The sequence below is a fragment of the Ursus arctos genome, unplaced genomic scaffold (genome assembly GCF_023065955.2).
Source record: "Ursus arctos isolate Adak ecotype North America unplaced genomic scaffold, UrsArc2.0 scaffold_25, whole genome shotgun sequence".
NCBI classification, from domain to species: Eukaryota; Metazoa; Chordata; class Mammalia; order Carnivora; family Ursidae; genus Ursus; species Ursus arctos.
The window spans coordinates 37916841-37935196 of NW_026622930.1; the positions used below are offsets into that span (position 1 = coordinate 37916841).

At 35.8% G+C, this 18356-nt stretch overlaps 1 protein-coding gene across 2 annotated transcripts in view; it reads right to left on the bottom strand.

Moving 5' to 3' along the window:
• MNAT1 (MNAT1 component of CDK activating kinase) overlaps positions 1-18356 on the bottom strand; it is a 197496-nt gene that overhangs the window by 63139 nt on the left and 116001 nt on the right. For both annotated transcript variants that reach the window (XM_026480428.4, XM_026480429.3), the window contains exon 7: positions 3291-3412. In XM_026480428.4, the coding sequence (XP_026336213.1) occupies positions 3291-3412 (122 nt within the window). The remainder of the gene's footprint in view (positions 1-3290; positions 3413-18356) is intronic.

An 18356-nucleotide genomic window follows, 5' to 3' on the forward strand; every position in this document is an offset into this window, starting at 1 on the left:
AAAAGATGAAGATAAGGGAGACATTCCATTGAAATGAAACCAAATGAAATTGAAACCAACCCCCCCCCCCCAAAATTGGCAATAATAGAACACTAAATACAAGAGGAAATGAACTTCATAAAACAAAAAAACCCAGCTAGGGCTCAGCTGCTGGAAAAGGCAAAGGTTGTTTGCCACTGGGGGAGAAATAGAAAACCTACTGCCACCCTCCTCAACTCTATACTGACACAGACAAAAAACTTCAACCACTGAGGAAAGGCACAAAACCAATTCTTACCTGTGCTAACACAATGACGCAAAGCAGAGATGGGGTGCAGGAGGAACAGGAAACTGTCTTATACCCAACATTTCCCATACCTACCAACATAAGACAGAGTTCAGTTGTTGGGCTAGAAGAGGAACAGCAAACCCAACTGCGCTCTGAAATAAGAGACAAAAGTTGTTCGCCTCTAGGAAAGAGACAGATACACCAAGAAAGCACTACCCTGAGGTTCTAGCACACAAGACTTCCTAAGGCTAAAGTTGGAACAGGAGAACTAAAAAGTCTCCTTTTTCCCACCACAAAACTTATTCCAAGTAAAGAGGAAAAAGCAGTTTATTGCTGGGGAGAAGCACCAAGAGAGAACCCTTTATGGGGCTCAGGTGGCCAGAGCCTGATGCTGAAAGCTGAGAGTGGAGCAAGAAGACCGAAAAGATCCCTCCAGCACTCAAAGCCTCATACTAGGCACAAAGTGGCAATAGACTATCTGGAAGAAGTTGAAGCCTATGAACAACAACTGGAGCAACAACAAAACCCAAACTAAAATCAAACTACAGACTTAATACTCAATTCTCTATCTTAATGCCCTGACAGAAAAAAAGTACATAAATATTTAGGGGCATAAATCTTGGTCTCTGCTGTTCCGTTCTACTCAAATAATAATTATAATAAACACACGAAAGCAAGAAAAATAAATCTATCATCATGACATAAAATAATCAACAGAACCAGACCCAGAGATTTTGAATATCAAAGACACTTTAAAATAACGTGATTAATAAGTTAAAAGATCTAGGGAAAAAGGTAGAAAACGTATAATAAACAGGGAATTTCAGAAAAGAAATGAAAATTTTAAAAAGGAGTGATATGGAAATGCTAGATATAAAAATAGCAAGATCAGAAAGAATTCCTTTGATAAAAAAGAAATCTGTGAAGAAATAATAGTTGAGATATTTACAAAATAAAAACAACAAATTATAGATTCAAGAAGTACAGAGAAACTTGGAAAACTCAGAAAAACTATATTTTTATATATAATGCCAGTTCCTTATAGAAAACATATAGCAAATTTTGTTTTAAATGCAGTCTGGCAATCTCTGCTTAGTATTTAGACTATTTAGACCTGTGCCATCCAATATGGGAGCCACCTGCCATACATAGCTATTTAAACTAAACTGAGTAAAATTTAAAATTCAGTCCTTCAATTGCACTAGACACATTCAAGTGCTCAGCAGAAACATGAAACTGAGGACTACTATACTGGACAGCATAGACATAAAATATTTCTATCATTTCAGAAAGTTGTATCGGATAGTGCTGCTTTAGAACATTTATATGCAATGTAATTACAGAGTTAGGACTAAATCTACTACCATGTTGTTTCTTAACTGCTTATTTCTTTACTTTTGTCACCCTCTCTCCCTATTCTCCTTTTCATTAATGAAGTATTTCTTAGGATTTCATTATTTTTCTCTGCTATTGATAAACTGACTGTCCCTTTTTTTCCCCCAGATTTTTAGTAGTTGCTAGAAGGTTTCTATTAAATGTCTTTAACTTACCACAATCTATTTCCAGGTACTACTATACCACTTCATATATACTGTTAGAACATTACAATGACAGTTATTTCCTCTTCCTATCCTTTGCACTAACTGTTGTCACACATTTCACTTGTGCATTATTATAATGCATGCTCATTTCCACAATCTTTCGAATATAATTTTGATGACAAAACTATTAAAAAATGCAAAACTCTGTAACAAAGGAATACTATTTTAAATAGTTTTGTCTTCACTAACATTAAAAGTAAAGATTTTAAGAAAATTTATTTTAGAGATCTAGAATTCTGGCTCTTGCTAACCCAATAAGAGATAAGAACCAACATCTTTATCACTAGTTTACTTTTTACATCATGAAACCCTATATGGTCTATCTCAAGTTTCAATTTTAGCACTTAGGCAAATTATTTGATAAATTTATTATCTCAAACTCAAAAGGGTTTTAGGTTTAGTTTCACATCTCCTTAGCTTCATACCTTAAGAGAATACAGAACTAAAGAAAATAATAAGATCTACTAAAGAGCAGATTAGTAAATTATCTGTCATTTTAATAGTCATTGGAACTTAGAGCCTCCAGTTTCATACATATAATACTATGCGTCATGTTTGAGATTTTGGTTTTGAAGATGCACATAAGTTTTTTTGTTGTTTTTTGTTTTTTTTGTATGTAGGGTTTATTATCTGTTTTATCTATCTTGCTTTTGTTGTTGGGGTCTTTTTTAAAATTACTTTTTAATCACTTGTTTCATTGTATCCATTATCTTCTTTTCACATTATATTCTTTAAACTATTTTATTTTGTTAAGAAGCAATGTTTTCTAGATCATCTTTTCATTCAAAAATTTAGCTTGAGACGCTAGACCAAGACATGATTTGTTCCATCCAACAAAGTCTGTGCCTACACTTTTCAAGGATACTATAGATACACACGTGCTTCCCTGAGACAGACTGTGATCATCTCCATCACCCAAAAGAGTCACCATCCCAGGTTCATTTCCAAAACAGATGCATCTAATACAGCTTTTGAGCCACTGGGCCAGCCCTACATTATAAGTTTTAACTAAACGTATTTTGTGGCTCATTTCTCATAAATATAGTTACACTGTAAATAGAAGACAATGAGTAAATCTACCCTTTTTCATGGCAAGGTCACAACTCTCATATTTTTACTAATGACTAACTTAGGCTCCTATTTCTAAAAAATTACACAGTGAGCTGAAAATGAACAGCTACATTGGTATGGCTGCCAACAACATCATTAAAAAGAACTAATAATAATCCAATCTTAATCTCAAAAGACCTAACAAAAACATACAAAAAAATGTGTACACTTACTATTAAGCATTCACTTTTCACAAAAAAGTAAAGTTCTAAAATTCAAAATCTAAGAATTTTTAAAGTGTAAGTTAAAAATAGTACTAATAGATAAGCCCTAACCATCAGTTCCTCAATGAGAAGTTTTTGGACACTTACCCAAGTCTTCCTAGCATCTCGAGCTCAGGAACTTGTGGTCCACATGTCTCTATCTGCAGTGGTTGGTATTCATATAGAGCTTCTTCAAGCTTCTGGATAGGTGCTAATGAAATATGCTGACCCTGTTAGAAAAATGAAGGAAAGCAATACCTTTTAATAATATTTTCATATTACTACTTATTTGTAGACTATAGTCCTTCCTCACTTTAAAAATATTACCCTGGGGCACCTGCGTGGTCAAGTCACTTAAGCACTGCACTCTTGGTTTCGGGTCAGGTTGTGATCTCAGGGTCATGGATCGAGCCCTGAGTTGGGCTCTGTGCTCAGCGTGGAGTCTGCTTAGGACTCTCTCCCTCTCCCCTGCCCTTCCCCCTTACACAAAAATTAATTTAAAAATCTTTTTTAAAAATAAAAATAAACAGGGTTGCCTGAATATCAGCGTGACAGGCCCCTCCCCCAGAAGGGAGGCTGAAAAATCAAGAAGCCCACATCCCTAAGGTCCCTAAAAACAAGTGCACACTGCCTGTGTCCTGGTCAATAATCTGGGCTCTGGGCACCCCTGCAACCTCTCCTCATCAGAATGACAAGGAGGAGAAATCCCCCCCACCCCGGGAAAGAAAAGATAATGAGTCTGTGGCTTCTGCCACAGAACTGATGGCTATGGATATAACCAAATTGTCAGAAATGGAGTTCAGAGTAACAATGGTCAAGATGATGTGTAGGCTTGAAAAAACTATGAATGAAAATATTAAAGGGAATATAGTTTCTCTAAGGGCAGAAATGAGAGCGAGTCTGGCAGAAATTAAAAATGCTATGAATCAAATGTAGTCTAAACTAGACACTCTGACAGCCAGGGTAAATGAGGCAGAAGAACTAATTAGTGAATTGGAGGATGGGATGGTAGAAGAGAAAGTTAAAACAGAAACTTGGCTCAAAAAAATCCAATCTCAAGAATGTAGTTACGGGAGATTACTGACTCAATGAAACATTCCAATGTCAGAATCATCGGCATCCCTGAAGGGGTGGAGAAAGAGAGAGGTCTAGAAGAGATATTTGAATAAGTTGTAGCTGAGAACTTCCCTAATCTGGCAAAGGAAACAAGCATTCGTATCCAAGAGACAGAGAGGACCCCTCCCAAGGTCAATGAGAACAGACCTATACCACGTCACGTCATAGTGCAGTTCGCAAATATTAGATCCAAGGATACAATTTTGAAAGCTGCCAGGGGGAAGAAAATCCTTACATACAGAGGGGGGAAAATAACGTCAGACTTGTCTACAGAGACCTGGCAGGCTAGGAAGGTTTGGCAGGGTATTTTCAAAGCTCTATCGGAGAAGAACATGCAGCCAAGGATCCTTTATCCAGCAAGGCTGTCATTCAGAATTGACAGAGAGATAAGGACCTTCCAGGATCGGCAGAAACTCAAGGAATTCGTAACCACGAAACCAGCCCTACAAGAGATATTAAGGGGGGTTCTATAAAAGTAAAAAAGCCCCAAGAGTGATACAGAACAGAAATTTACAATCTACAGAAACAAAGACTTCACAGGAAACATGATATCATTAAAATCATATCTCTCAATAATCACTCTCAATGTGAGTGGCCTAAATGCTCCCATAAAACGACACAGGGTTGCAGATTGGATAAAAAGACATGACCCATCCATTTGCTGTCTACAAGAGACTCATTTTGAACCTAAAGATATATCCAGACTGAAAGTGAAGGGAGGGAAAACCATTTTTCATGCCAATATACCTCAAAAAAAAGCTGGAGTAGCAATTCTCATATCAGACAGATTAGATTTTAAACTAAAGACTGTTGTTAGAGATACAGAAGGACACTATATTATTCTTAAAGGATGTATACAACAAGTGGATAGGACAATTATAAATATCTATGCAGCCAAGAGGGGAGCCCCTAGATACATAAGCCAACTCTTAACCAGAATAAAGAGACATATAGATAATAATACATTAATAGTAGGGGACCTCAAAACTCCGCTCTCAGCAACAGACAGATCACCTAAGCAGAAAATCAACAAAGAAACAAGAGCTTTGAATGACATACTGGACCAGCGGGACCTCACAGATATATACAGAACACTACACTCCGGAACAAATAGAACGCTACACCCCAAAACAACAGAATACTCATTCTTTTCGAATGCACATGGAACTTTCTCCAGAATAGACCATATACTGGGTCACAAAACAAGTCTCAACCAATACCAAAAGACTGAGATTATTCCCTGCATATTCTCAGACCACAATGTTTTGAAACTGGAACTCAATCACAAGGGAAAATTTGGAAGAAACTCAAACACTTGGAAACTAAGAACCATCCTGCTCAAAAATGACTGGGTAAACCAGGAAATTAAAAATCAGTTTAAACAATTTCTGGAGACCAATGAGAATGAAAACACATCTGTCCAAAACCTGTGGGACACTGCAAAGGCTGTCCTAAGGGGAAAATACATAGCCATCCAAGCCTGACTAAAAAGAATAGAAAAATCTAAAATGCAGTTTTTATACTCTCACCTCAAGAAGATGGAGCTGGAACAGAAGAACAGGCCTAACCCACGCACGAGAAGGCAGTTGATCAAGATTAGAGCAGAGGTCAATGAATTAGAAACCAGGAGCACAGTATTGCAGATCAACAGAACTAGAAGCTGGTTCTTTGAAAGAATAAATAAGATCGATAAGCCACTGGCTAGACTTATTCAAAAGAATAGAGAAAGGACCCATATTAATAAAAAATTATGAATGAAAAGGGAGAGGTCACAACCAACACCAATGAAATAGGAAGGATCATTAGAAACTTTTATCAACAGCTTTATGCCAATAAATTAAACAACCTGGAAGAACTGGATGCCTTCCCGGAAATCTAAAAACTACCAAGACCGAAACAGGAAGAAACTGATTATTTAAACAGACCAATTAATTATGAAGAGATTGAAGCAGTGATCAAAAACCTCCCCAAGAACAAGAGTCCAGGGCCTAATGGATTCCCCGGGGAATTCTACCAAACATTCAAAGAAGAAATAATACCTATTCTCCTGAAGCTGTTTCAAAAAATAGAAACAGAAGGAAAACTACCAAACTCATTCTATGAGGCCAGTATTACCTTGATCCCCAAAACAAGCAAAGGCCCCATCAAAAAGGAGAATTACAGACCGATTTCCCTGATGAATATGGATGCCAAAATTCCTCAACAAGATCCTAGCTAATAGGATCCAAAAGTACATTAAAAGGATTATCCAGCAAGACCAAGTGGGATTCATCCCTGGGATGCAAGGGTGGTTCAACATTTGCAAATCCATCAGTGTGATAGATGATATCAACAAGAAAAGAGTCAAGAACCATATGATCCTCTCAATTGATGCAGAAAAAGCATTTGACAAAATACAGCATCCTTTCCTGATTAAAACCCTTCAGAGTGTAGGGATAGAGGGTACCTTCCTCAATTTCATAAAAACCATCTATGAAAGGCCTACAGCGAATATCATTCTCAACAGGGAAAAGCTGAAAGCCTTTCCCTTAAGATCAGGAACACGACAAGGATGCCCACTCCCACCATTATTATTCAACATAGTACTAGAAGTCCTTGCAACAGCAATCAGACAACAAAAGGGATAAAAGGTATCCAAATTGGCAAAGAAGAAGTCAAACTGTCTCTCTTTGCAGATGACATAATACTCTATATAGAAAACCCAAAAGAGTCCACCCCCAAACTACTAGAACTTATAGAACAATTCAATGTGGCGGGATACAAAATCAATGCTCAGAAATCAGTTGCATTTCTGTACACGAACAATGAGACTGAAGAAAGAGAAATTAGGGAATCCATTCCATTTACAATAGCACCAAAAATCATACGTTATCTCGGAATTAACCAGAGACCTAAAGGATCTGTACTCTAGAAACTACAAATCACTCTTGAAAGACACTGAAGAAGACACAAAAAGATGGAAAAATATTCCATGCTCATGGATCAGAAGAATTAACATAGTTAAAATGTCTATGCTACCCAGATGGAAAATGTCTGCACTTTCAATGCCACCCCAACTAAAATACCAATGACATTTTTCAAAGAGCTGGAACAAACAGCCCTTAAATTTGTGTGGAACCAGAAAAGGCTCCGAATCGCCAAGGAATTGTTGAAAAGGAAAAACAAAGCTGGGGGCATCACAATGCCAGATTACAAACTATACTACAAAGCTGTGATCACAAAGACAGCATGGTACTGTCACAAAAACAGACGCATAGACCAATGGAACAGAATAGAGAACCCAGAAATGGACCCTCAGCTCTTTGGGCAACTAATCCTTGACAAAGCAGGAAAAAACATCCAGTGGAAAAAAGACAGTCTCTTCAATTAATGGTGCTGGGAAAATTGGACAGCTACATGCAAAAGAATGAAACTTGACCACTCTCTCACACCATACACAAAGAGAAACTCCAAATGGCCGAAAGACCTCGATGTGAGACAGGAATCCATCAAAATCCTAGAGGAGAACATAGGCAGCAACCTCTTTGACATCGGCCACAGCAACCTTTTTCATGACACATCTCCAAAGGCAAGAGAAACAAAAGAAAAAATGAACTTGTGGGACTTCGTCAAGATAAAAACCTTCTGCGCAGCCAAGTTAACAGTCAAAAAAACTAAGAGTCAGCCCATGGAATGGGAGAAGATATTTGCAAATGACACTACAGATAAATGGCTGGTATCCAAGATCTACAAAGAACTTCTCAAAGTCAATACAAGTGAAACAAATAATCAAATCAAAAAATAGGCAGAAGGGGCGCCTGCGCGGCGCAGTCGTTAAGCGTCTGCCTTCGGCTCAGGGCGTGATCCCAGCGTTATGGGATCTAGCCCCACATCAGGCTCCTCCGCTATGAGCCTGCTTCTTCCTCTCCCACTCCCCCTGCTTGTGTTCCCTCTCTCGCTGGCTGTCTATCTCTGTCAAATAAATAAATAAACTCTTTTTTTAAAAAAATGGGCAGAAGATATGAACAGACACTTTTCCAATGAAGACATACAAAAGGCTAACAGACACATGAAAAAATGTTCAAAATCATTAGCCATCAGGGAAATTCAAATCAAAACAACACATAGATACCACCTTACACCAGTTAGAATGGCAAAAATTGACAAGGCAGGAAACAACAAATGTTGGAGAAGATGTGGAGAAAGGGGATCCCTCTTACACTGTTGGTGGGAATGCAAGTTGGTACAGCCACTCTGGAAAACAGTGTGGAGGTCCCTTAAAAAGTTAAAAATTGAGTTACCCTATGATCGAGCAATTGCAGTACTGGGTATTTACCCCAAAGATACAGATGTAGTGAAGACAAGGGCCATATGCACCCCAATGTTCATAGCAGCATTGTCCACAATAGCTAAATCGTGGAAGGAGCCGAGATGCCCTTCAACAGATGACTTGATTAAGAAGATGTGGTCCATATAAACAATGGAATATTACTCAGCCATCAGAAAGAACGATTACACAACATTTGCAGCAACATGGATGGGACTGGAGGAGATTTGCTAAGTGAAATAAGTCAAGCAGAGAAAGATAATTATCATATGGTTTCACTCATTTATGGAACATAAGAAATAGCAGGAAGATTAGTAGGAGAAGGAAGGGAAGAAGGAAGAGGGGGTAAATAGAAGGGGGAATGAACCATGAGAGACTGTGGACTCTGGGAAACAAACTGAGGGCTTCAGAGGGGAGGGGGTTGGGGGATTGGGACAGGCCGGTGATGGGTATTAAGGAGGGCACATATTGCATGGTGCACTGGGTGTTATATGCAAATAATGAATCATGGAACATTGCATCGAAAACTGGGGATGTACTGTATGGTGACTAATATAACAAAATAAAAATTACTAAAAAATAAAAATAAAAAATAAATAAAAATAAAAATATCCATTGGGGAGGTCTTGCTGCCTCCGTTGGTACAGGATACAACTGTTTATCTCAGGTCCTGAGTTCAAGCCCCACACTGGGTGTAGAGATTACTTAAATAAATAAATAATTTTAAAAGGAAACAAAATTTAAAAATATTATCCGTTAAGTCTGCTAATTCACGGGTATAATTCATTATATTACTGAAACACACATTTTATAATTTACAGTAATTGACACATGACTTAAAAGAAAACCAGGGGGACTGGGTGGCTCAGTCAGTTAAGCAGCTGCCTTCAGCTCAGGTCATGATCTCAGGGTACTGGGATGGAACCCCACATCGGGCTCCCTCCTCAGTGGGGGGTCTGCTTCTCCCTCTCCATCTGCCTCTCCCCATAGGCTTGTGCTCTCCCTCTCTCGCGTGCGCTCACTCTCTCTCAAATAAATAAATAAAATCTTTAAAATAAATAAATAAAAATAAAAGAAGAAAACCAAATCCATCATTAAATTCAAATTTAGCCTTAAAGAGTATAGCTATTCAACATCAATGGTAAAATTCAGCAAATATAAAAGCTTAGTCCATCCTCACATTTTCCTACTTATTATACAGCTCTGAGAATTTTGGTAAAATCAGTGTTTTATTGAAAGCCCTAATTAGGGAAGAACACTAATAAATTATTCTACACAAAATTTTGCCACATAAACATCTATTCTCTTAAGTCTTTACAATGAAATCAAACTTACTTACCAAATGTGTGTATGTGAGGTCTACTTACATACACACGTAGGGAATTCCGTGCTAAAAACTAAGTTAAATGAAACATCTAGGATTTTTCTGAAAACAAATAACTACTGAATAACCAAAATAAAAGGACTATATTTGATTACGAGCATACAAAATAAAAGACCAGTCAGCCATATAACATCATTACACTGAGATGTATCATACATCTGAGCACAGATTCTAATTTTTTAAAATCCCTATTTTTCATATAGTCCATGTTTTCAAATTCTAACTCTAGTTCTGTTATTTTTCTTTGTATAGTGCTCAAGTTCTTTATTTCCTAACTTTTTAATAAAAATCAGCTCTTATAGTTATTAATTCCACCATTTTCTAGTTTATAGTTTATTTCTGTTGTTACCTCCCTTAGTTTCCTTTACTTTTCTCCTAAACTACTAAGTTGGCTATACAGTACATTTTTCCCTTTTATTTAAATAAATAAATAAATAAATGTCATGACTTAAAAGTGATAAAGTGCAACTGAAGCAGTGAGGAACAACCACTGACAATGTTTGCATCTGACTTGTGGTTTTTCTCTTCAAGTTTTAATCCCACGTAGCACCTACTAGTTCACTGTCATGTATTAAGTTTCTCTAACAATGTGACCTCAAAAGTCCTTCATCAAACACTGACAAAGGACCTGAATAGACATTTCTCCAAAGATGTACAAACTGCCATGAAGCACATGAAAAGATGCTTAACAACACTAGTCATTAAGAAAATGCAAATCAAAACCACAATGATATACCACTTAACACCCATGACTATTTAGGGTGGCTATTATCCAAAACAAACAAACAAACAAAACCACAGAAAACAACAAGTTTTGGCAAGGATGTATAGAAATTGGAACTCTTGTGCACTGCTGGTAGGAATGTAAATTGGCACAGCCATTATGGGAAACAGGATGGTGATTCATCAAAATAGTAAATATAGAATTACCATATGAGCCAACAATTCCATTCCTGGGTATATACACAAAAGTAGTAAAAGCAGGAACTCGAACAAATATTCGTACACCCATGTTCATAGCATCATTATCCACAGTAGCCACAGGAGCAACCCATGTGTCCCTGAATGGATGGATGAATGAATAAACCAAATGTGGCATATGCACACAATGGAATATTATTTAGCTTTAAACAGGAAGAAATTGTGACACATGTTAAAACATGAGTGAATCTTTAAACATGCTAAATGAAATAAGCTGGTTACAAAAGGATAAACATTATATGATTCCAATTACCTGACATTGCTAGAGTAGTCAAACTCATAGAAACAGAAAGTAGAATGGTGGTTGCCAGAAGCTAGGGTGAGGCAAGGAGAAGATGGGTTGTTAGTATTTAATAGGTACAGAGTTGTAGTTGGAGAAGACTGAAAAAGTCTGGAGATGGATGCACTACCATGTGAATGTACTTGATATCAAGAACCATATACTTGGGGCACCTGGATGGCAGAGTTGGTTAAGCGTCCGACTCTTGGTTTCAGCTCATGAGATCAGGTCGTGATCTCATGGTCCTAAGATCGAGCCCTGTGTCGGGCTCCATGCTACGCATGGAGTCTGCTTGAGTCTCTCTCCTCTTCCCCGCCTGCTCATTCTCCTTCTCTCTCTCTCAAATAAATAAATCTTTAAAAAAAAAAGAACCATATACTTAAAAAAGAGTTAAAATAGTAAAGTTTATGTTATGCACATTTTACCACAATTTTTAAAAATGGGTTTTAGATATTCTGATTTACTCATTTACCTGGGTAGAGTAATACACAGGAAAAAAAGAAGTGAAATACCTAGAAAACTTTGTTAACATTATTTTAACCCTTAACCTCCATATGTTTCACAGCTTTTCTAAATAAACACCAAACTGTCAAGCTAAATCTTATACTATCTCACAGAAATCCAATCTCTGAACAATGAATCTGAATACTGCGGGATACACAGGTTAAAAAGAGGACTGCCTAAGCGGGATATTTTGAGTGACATTTTGACATTTTTGTTTCGAAGTGTCTTCTTCATAAGTTGGTAAGTACTAAATTCTCCTGCCATATGATACAAAAACTCTAGTATTAGTGTCACATTGTTAGGTTGGGGGGAGGGGGAAGAGAAATGAAAAAGAAAATCTCTAAGAATTAAAGAAGGAAACTTTATAGTCCTACTAACATAGTAATGTAGATTACTTTATTACTCCATTTGCATTTTATAAATCATGCAAGGCCCAGAAAAGATGATACAGAATGGGTATTTTCAAGAGCTAGAATACTTTCCAGGGAAAATAATATTCAAAAAAGACAGGCCCTCTTAAGTCATTACAGTAGGAAACATACTTAAAAGTGATCATTCACTAAATACCAACGATAAAGCCCAAGTTTCTAAAGTTATGAAATCATATGATCCAAAATCTCTTCTGCAAGTTTATGGGCATATAAAAGATCACCTAGTATAAGAGCAGTTAACATTATTTACTCCGTGCCAGACACTGGCCTAAGGACTTTTAAGCATTATTTCATTAGTATTCACAACAGTTCATGAGATAAATACTATTATTCCTACTTTACAAATAAGCAACAGGGGTTTAGATATGTGACTGGGCAAGGTCACTCTATATTAATGGCAGGTTGAGGAATAGAAGCCAATTCTGTTAGATTCTAAAGCCTGTGTTCTTTTCCTCTAACTTCCTTATTTTATGAATAAAGAAGCATTTAAAATATAAATTTTCCAAAAGTCATGTAGGAAGAGTCAAATCTCCTAATTCCTGTCCAGTATGGGTTCTACCATATTAACACTATCTTTTAATATCCTATTTTTAGATAATATAATGATGGTTGCTCAGTTTCAAAGTTTGATCTTACTAAGTAAATTCTAGATAGTTTAAGATAAATTTATACAAATTCTAATAACTTAGATTTGGTCAAAACAACACAGGCTCACAGAGGATTTTTTTTAATTATGGCATTTAGAGAATAATAAATATCACTTAGTGGTAATCCTATTTGCCATGACAATGATAAAACAAAGTTCATAAATGATGCACAACTTAGCCTTGTAATGTTCAATCGATCTTTCCCCCAAAAAACTTGGTATGAGATAGATGAAAATTTCTCAAATCTAAAGCTGGGGAAGAACTTACAGGACAAATCATCAACATAATTAAAATTAAAATTAAATCACCAACAGACAAAATGTCTTAGCAAGCCCTATGAGGAAAGTGTTGGTTTTGTTGGGTTGTTTTTTTTTCAAGATTTATATATTTGAGAGAGAGAGAGAGAGCGTGCACATACATGGGGGAGGGACAGAAGGAGAGGGAGAAGCAGACTCCTCACTGAGCAAGGAGCCCGATGTGGGGCTCAATCCCAGGACCTTGGAATCATGACCTGTGTTGAAGGCAGATGCCCAACCGAGCCACCCAGGTGCCCCAGTGTTGGGAGTTTTAAGTGACTGGAAGCAAAATGGTATCTAAAAAGTTTCTAGATGCAAAATGGTAACTGAATGTGATATTTCCACCAAGACAGTAAGTATGATATTATCCAAATTATCAGATTAAGGACATCAAACTACATGATGCACTAGTGATTTATCACATCTGAATTAATGGACATTTCACCAAAGAAGATACACAAATGGCTAACAAGTACATGAAAAGATGCTCAACATAATTAATCTTTAAGAAAAATGCAAATTACAACCACAATGAAATACTACTTCATACCCACTAGATTGGATATAATCAAAAGGACAGACAATAAAAAGTTTTCCTGAGGATGTGGAGAAACTCGAACCTTTGTATATTCTGATGAGAGTATACAATGGTGCCACCACTTTGGAAATCAGTTCAGCAGATTTTCTTAAGTGTACAATAATGTACTATGACTTAGTACTTTATAGGTGTCTAAGCAAGAGAAATGAAAGCCTATGACCACACAAAGACTTGTATAAGATATTCCTAGCAACATTATTCATTTTTTTTAAAGATTTTATTAATTTGTTTGACAGAGATAGAGACAGCCAGCGAGAGAGGGAACACAAGCAGGGGGAGAGGTAGAGGAAGAAGCAGGCTTCCAGCGGAGGAGCCTGATGTGGGGCTCGATCCCAGAACTCCGGGATCACGCCCTGAGCCAACGGCAGATGCTTAATGACTGAGCCACCCAGGTGACCCAGCAACATTATTCATAATAGCCAAATAGTGGAAACAGTCTACATGTCCATAAACTGGTAAATGAATCAGAAAATGAGGTATATTCGATACAGTATAAATATTAACTCATAATTTAATATTAATAAAATATGCTGAATACTATTCAGCAACAAAAAGGAATAAAATATTGATATGTGCTGCAACACAGAGGACTTCAAAAACATGCTAAGTGAAAGAAACCAGGAAAAGGACTACATATTTTAAGATCCCATTTACATGAAATGTCAACCAAGGTAATTATACATGGCTATAATTTTAAGTATGATTTGAAATATATTCTTTAACTTTTCTTACTTAGCAAATTTCAAGTCTACTATAAAAAATAGTTTACTATTTACTAAAACTTAACTGTTAGAGCATCCATACATTACAAATATTATCATTATTCTTTCTCCTCAAGTAAAGGAAAAGCACAGACTACCTTTTGTTCTGACTCTAAAATCAGAATTTAATTCCAAATGAAAAATTATATGATCTAGATTTCTGGAATCTACTCAACAAGAAATGAAATTAACTCTGAAAGCAACTTTTACTTTAAAAAACCTCTGGTTGTTATGTTAAAAGACAAAGACACACACACACAAACACACACTTTGGGAATGCAGCAACCATTTAGAATAACATTACTAAAGAAAATATATTACTTTCTAATAAAAATAACAGCAACAGAAATAGTTCATTAGTAATCATTAATATATAGGTTGTGGAAATAAGCAATAATAAAAATACTAAAAATGAAGGAGTGAACTTATGATGAGCACCAGGTGATGCATGGAATTGTTGAATCACTATACTGTACACCTAAAAGTAATATAATACTGGAGGTTAACTAACTGAAATTAAAATACAAACTTGAAAAAAAATACTAAAAATAAAAATATCCTTTCGTATAAATCAGTATATAATTTTTTGCTAAGTACCAAAGAAGAGGCTGTAACTCATTTAGGGTGATAGGTTGAAAGATTCTGAAAATCCTTTAACACAATTTTAAGGACTCTCTTAATTTTTCTGTCTTGCTTAAATGACTTACTTGCCAGGCTAGTCTCATCTTTAGTGTATTTGCTAATAAGCCCTGTAAGCTTGTTAGACTGTATGTAGTTATCTGTTTAACATCTGTCTCTCCTATTAGACTATAAGGTCCTATGTTCACTGCCATGTCTACAACGCAGTGCCTAGCCACAAAGAGCTACTTGATATTTTGTTGAATGAATGAATGATATAAATGGGCATGTGAATGGTCATATGGTATAGCAATATGAACAGGAGGAAAACTGTTAAAAGTCAGGTTTCCATATTCTATAAATTTAAGAACACTCTTACTAAGCATAAACAATTGAAATTTTGTTAATCACATGTAGTATAAGGGCACATAAGGAATACAACTCCACCTTCTCCACACTTTAATATTGTTTTCTTTCACTCATTTATTCTAGAAAGTCTGTGGATGTTTTTTATCCCTAGGCTGGAAATGTGTCTTTTAGCCACTTAAGAACTCATTTTAACAAAATTTCAGATAATACTGTGGTATTCTGTGGCTATCATCACCCATTAACATAAGAAATACTGAATATTAACTGTATGTCCAAAACTAAAAACTCCAGCCATGATCAAAACAGATACCAGCCCTGCACTCAGGGAGCTTACATTCTAATAACCTTTCAATGAGATTGTGCCTTCTACTTTTAAGTCTCTGAATCATCTAAATGCAAAACGAGAACAGAAGGAAGGAAGGAAGGAAGGAAGGAAGGAAGGAAGGAAGGAAGGAAGGAAGGAAGGAAGGAAGGAAGGAAAGAAAGAAAGAAAGAAAGAAAGAAAGAAAGAAAGAAAGAAAGAAAGAAAGAAAGAAAGAAAGAGGGAAAGAAAATAAATGATAGTGGTAGCTGTTTTCAAAAACTAAGTCCTCTCACATATTAAATTTATCAAATCCTACAGAATGTGTCACACTGCCAAAGGGAATTAAAAACCTGAATATTTCAGTGTTCTCAAAGCATCAAACCACTGCAATCCTGGTTATTATTTCCAGAGAAAGCATCTATAGGAGACCTCTGAGAAAATCAACTTTTTCTTTTGAAATATTGTTTCTATGTTGATTAATGTCTTAATTTAAATATGTATGTGCACATATGTACACGTTTTTCATTTGTGCATATGTATTATGCATCTGTATATGGATTTAGATATTTTTTTTAATTATGTGGTATGTGTGTGTGTTCTCACACAATTTTGTAACAGCATAGAGAATACTTATATACCTGGCACTACCTTCAACCTGCTCATTCTAAGTAATATTTTCTTGGTAATTCAGTTGTTTTTAATTTTTGGAGTAGCAAGCAGAACAATTTTTATACTATGTTGTTCTGGTCATTCTTGGGTGATTTCAGCTTGTCATCACTGCAACAGCTGCATGATAATAACTTCCTGGTAGCACAGAATTTTATGGTAAGTACAATTCATTTTCTGCCATAGAAATGGCTTTCTCTAATTTCTTTCAAAATTTATAGTAAACAGCAATAAGGTCAGTGAGGGATAAGACCCTGCATGGTAAAAGGTCACTCTCTATTTATTCTGGCACAGCCTCTAAACTAAAATGAACTGAGGGAGGGATGGCTGGCTGGCTCAGTTGGTGAAGCGTGTGATTCCTGGTCTCAGGGTTGTAAGTTCAAGCCCCACATTGGGTGTAGAGATTACTTAAAAGTAAAATTTTATTTTTAAAAAATAAAATAAAATGAACTGAGGTGATACAACTCTCAGCTTCATTTTCTTAATCTAAAATGGGGACGTGGGGAGTGAACCGGGGGTTGGACTAGATGTTCTTCCAGGTCTAACCTGCTATGATTTCATGACCACTAAGTAGAAATAAGCCACTACACCTCATAATGTATCATAAAAATAAAAAGAATTTTCCCTAAATTTAATGTGAAATAATTTGATTCTAAATATACAAGAGAAATAGCCAATGGAAAAAAACAAGCACAAATCCCCAGATTCTCAAGTCTCTTCTAGAATCATGAGATTATATTCCCTTTCTGAATGCATGTTTTGTAATGAACAGACTGTAACTTTTCTAAAAATTATATGGTTTGTTTTTTTAAGCATTCTAATGTTGAATTATTCCCACAAATCAGCCTTTATGAGCATTCTTTATCTTTTAAAATATGGTACCTAATAGTTACTTTACCCAATTTTTCTCAATAATTTTCCTTCTCAAAAAAAGCAGGCTTTTTGAAAGTATAAAATTAGTTTCATCCTGAATACACTAGGAATAGCACATTTTTCTAGTTCTTTAGTGATGATCAGTTCCATTCAAATATATAAGATATGCTTTAAAACATTAAAGAAGAATTTCTGTATCTAGCTGGGCTTAAACTTCTTGTTCATCATTAAAAAGCAAATGGTCCTAAAAGAGTTATACCCTTGCTTGGCTAAGCCAAGTCTCCAAAACAATTTCTATCACATTAGCTCTGGAAACCTCATCACAATCTGTTCACTACATTGGAATTACTTTAAGGCTTTGTTAACTAAAGTCATTTGCAATCCCCTCGCTACAACATACAGCATTTAGTGTTCAAATTACCACACAGAAAACATCCTTTAATAATTTATCAATTCTGTTTTAGAATTATTATTGTTACACAAATGTATTTGTGTATGTATTGTTATTGTAAATTTGTTTCTTACTATTACACAAACTATTCCTTGAGAAAAAACTTTAAAAATAAAATTTAGAATATTAGAAATTTAAAATGGGGGAAATTAGGAAATAATATTAAAAATATTAATATCATTAAAGCATCTCAAATATAATTATAACCAAGCTCTGCATATTTTTAAAAAAGCATTTCTATAAATTCCTTTGTGTTGGTGTAGAACTACTATGGCTCCTACAGAAATGAAAGTCAACAATATATCTATGGATATATACCATTAGTTTTCAGAAAGCCAAGGGTCTCAAACTATATAGATGAACATGAAATACAAAAGGGACAGCATCTTTCCCCTATGCTTTCACCGGTTTTGACTACAATTGCATTCATACAAATTTATCTCCTAAAAAATGCAAAGATAAAGACAGGAAAGAAACTAATAAGCTAGTCGTCTCTGCCTCAGATAGTTCTACACTAAAATATCTGAGAAGTCCAAATGTTATCTAGAAGGGTCCTAAGTGATATGACTGACTTAAATTCAACAAAACT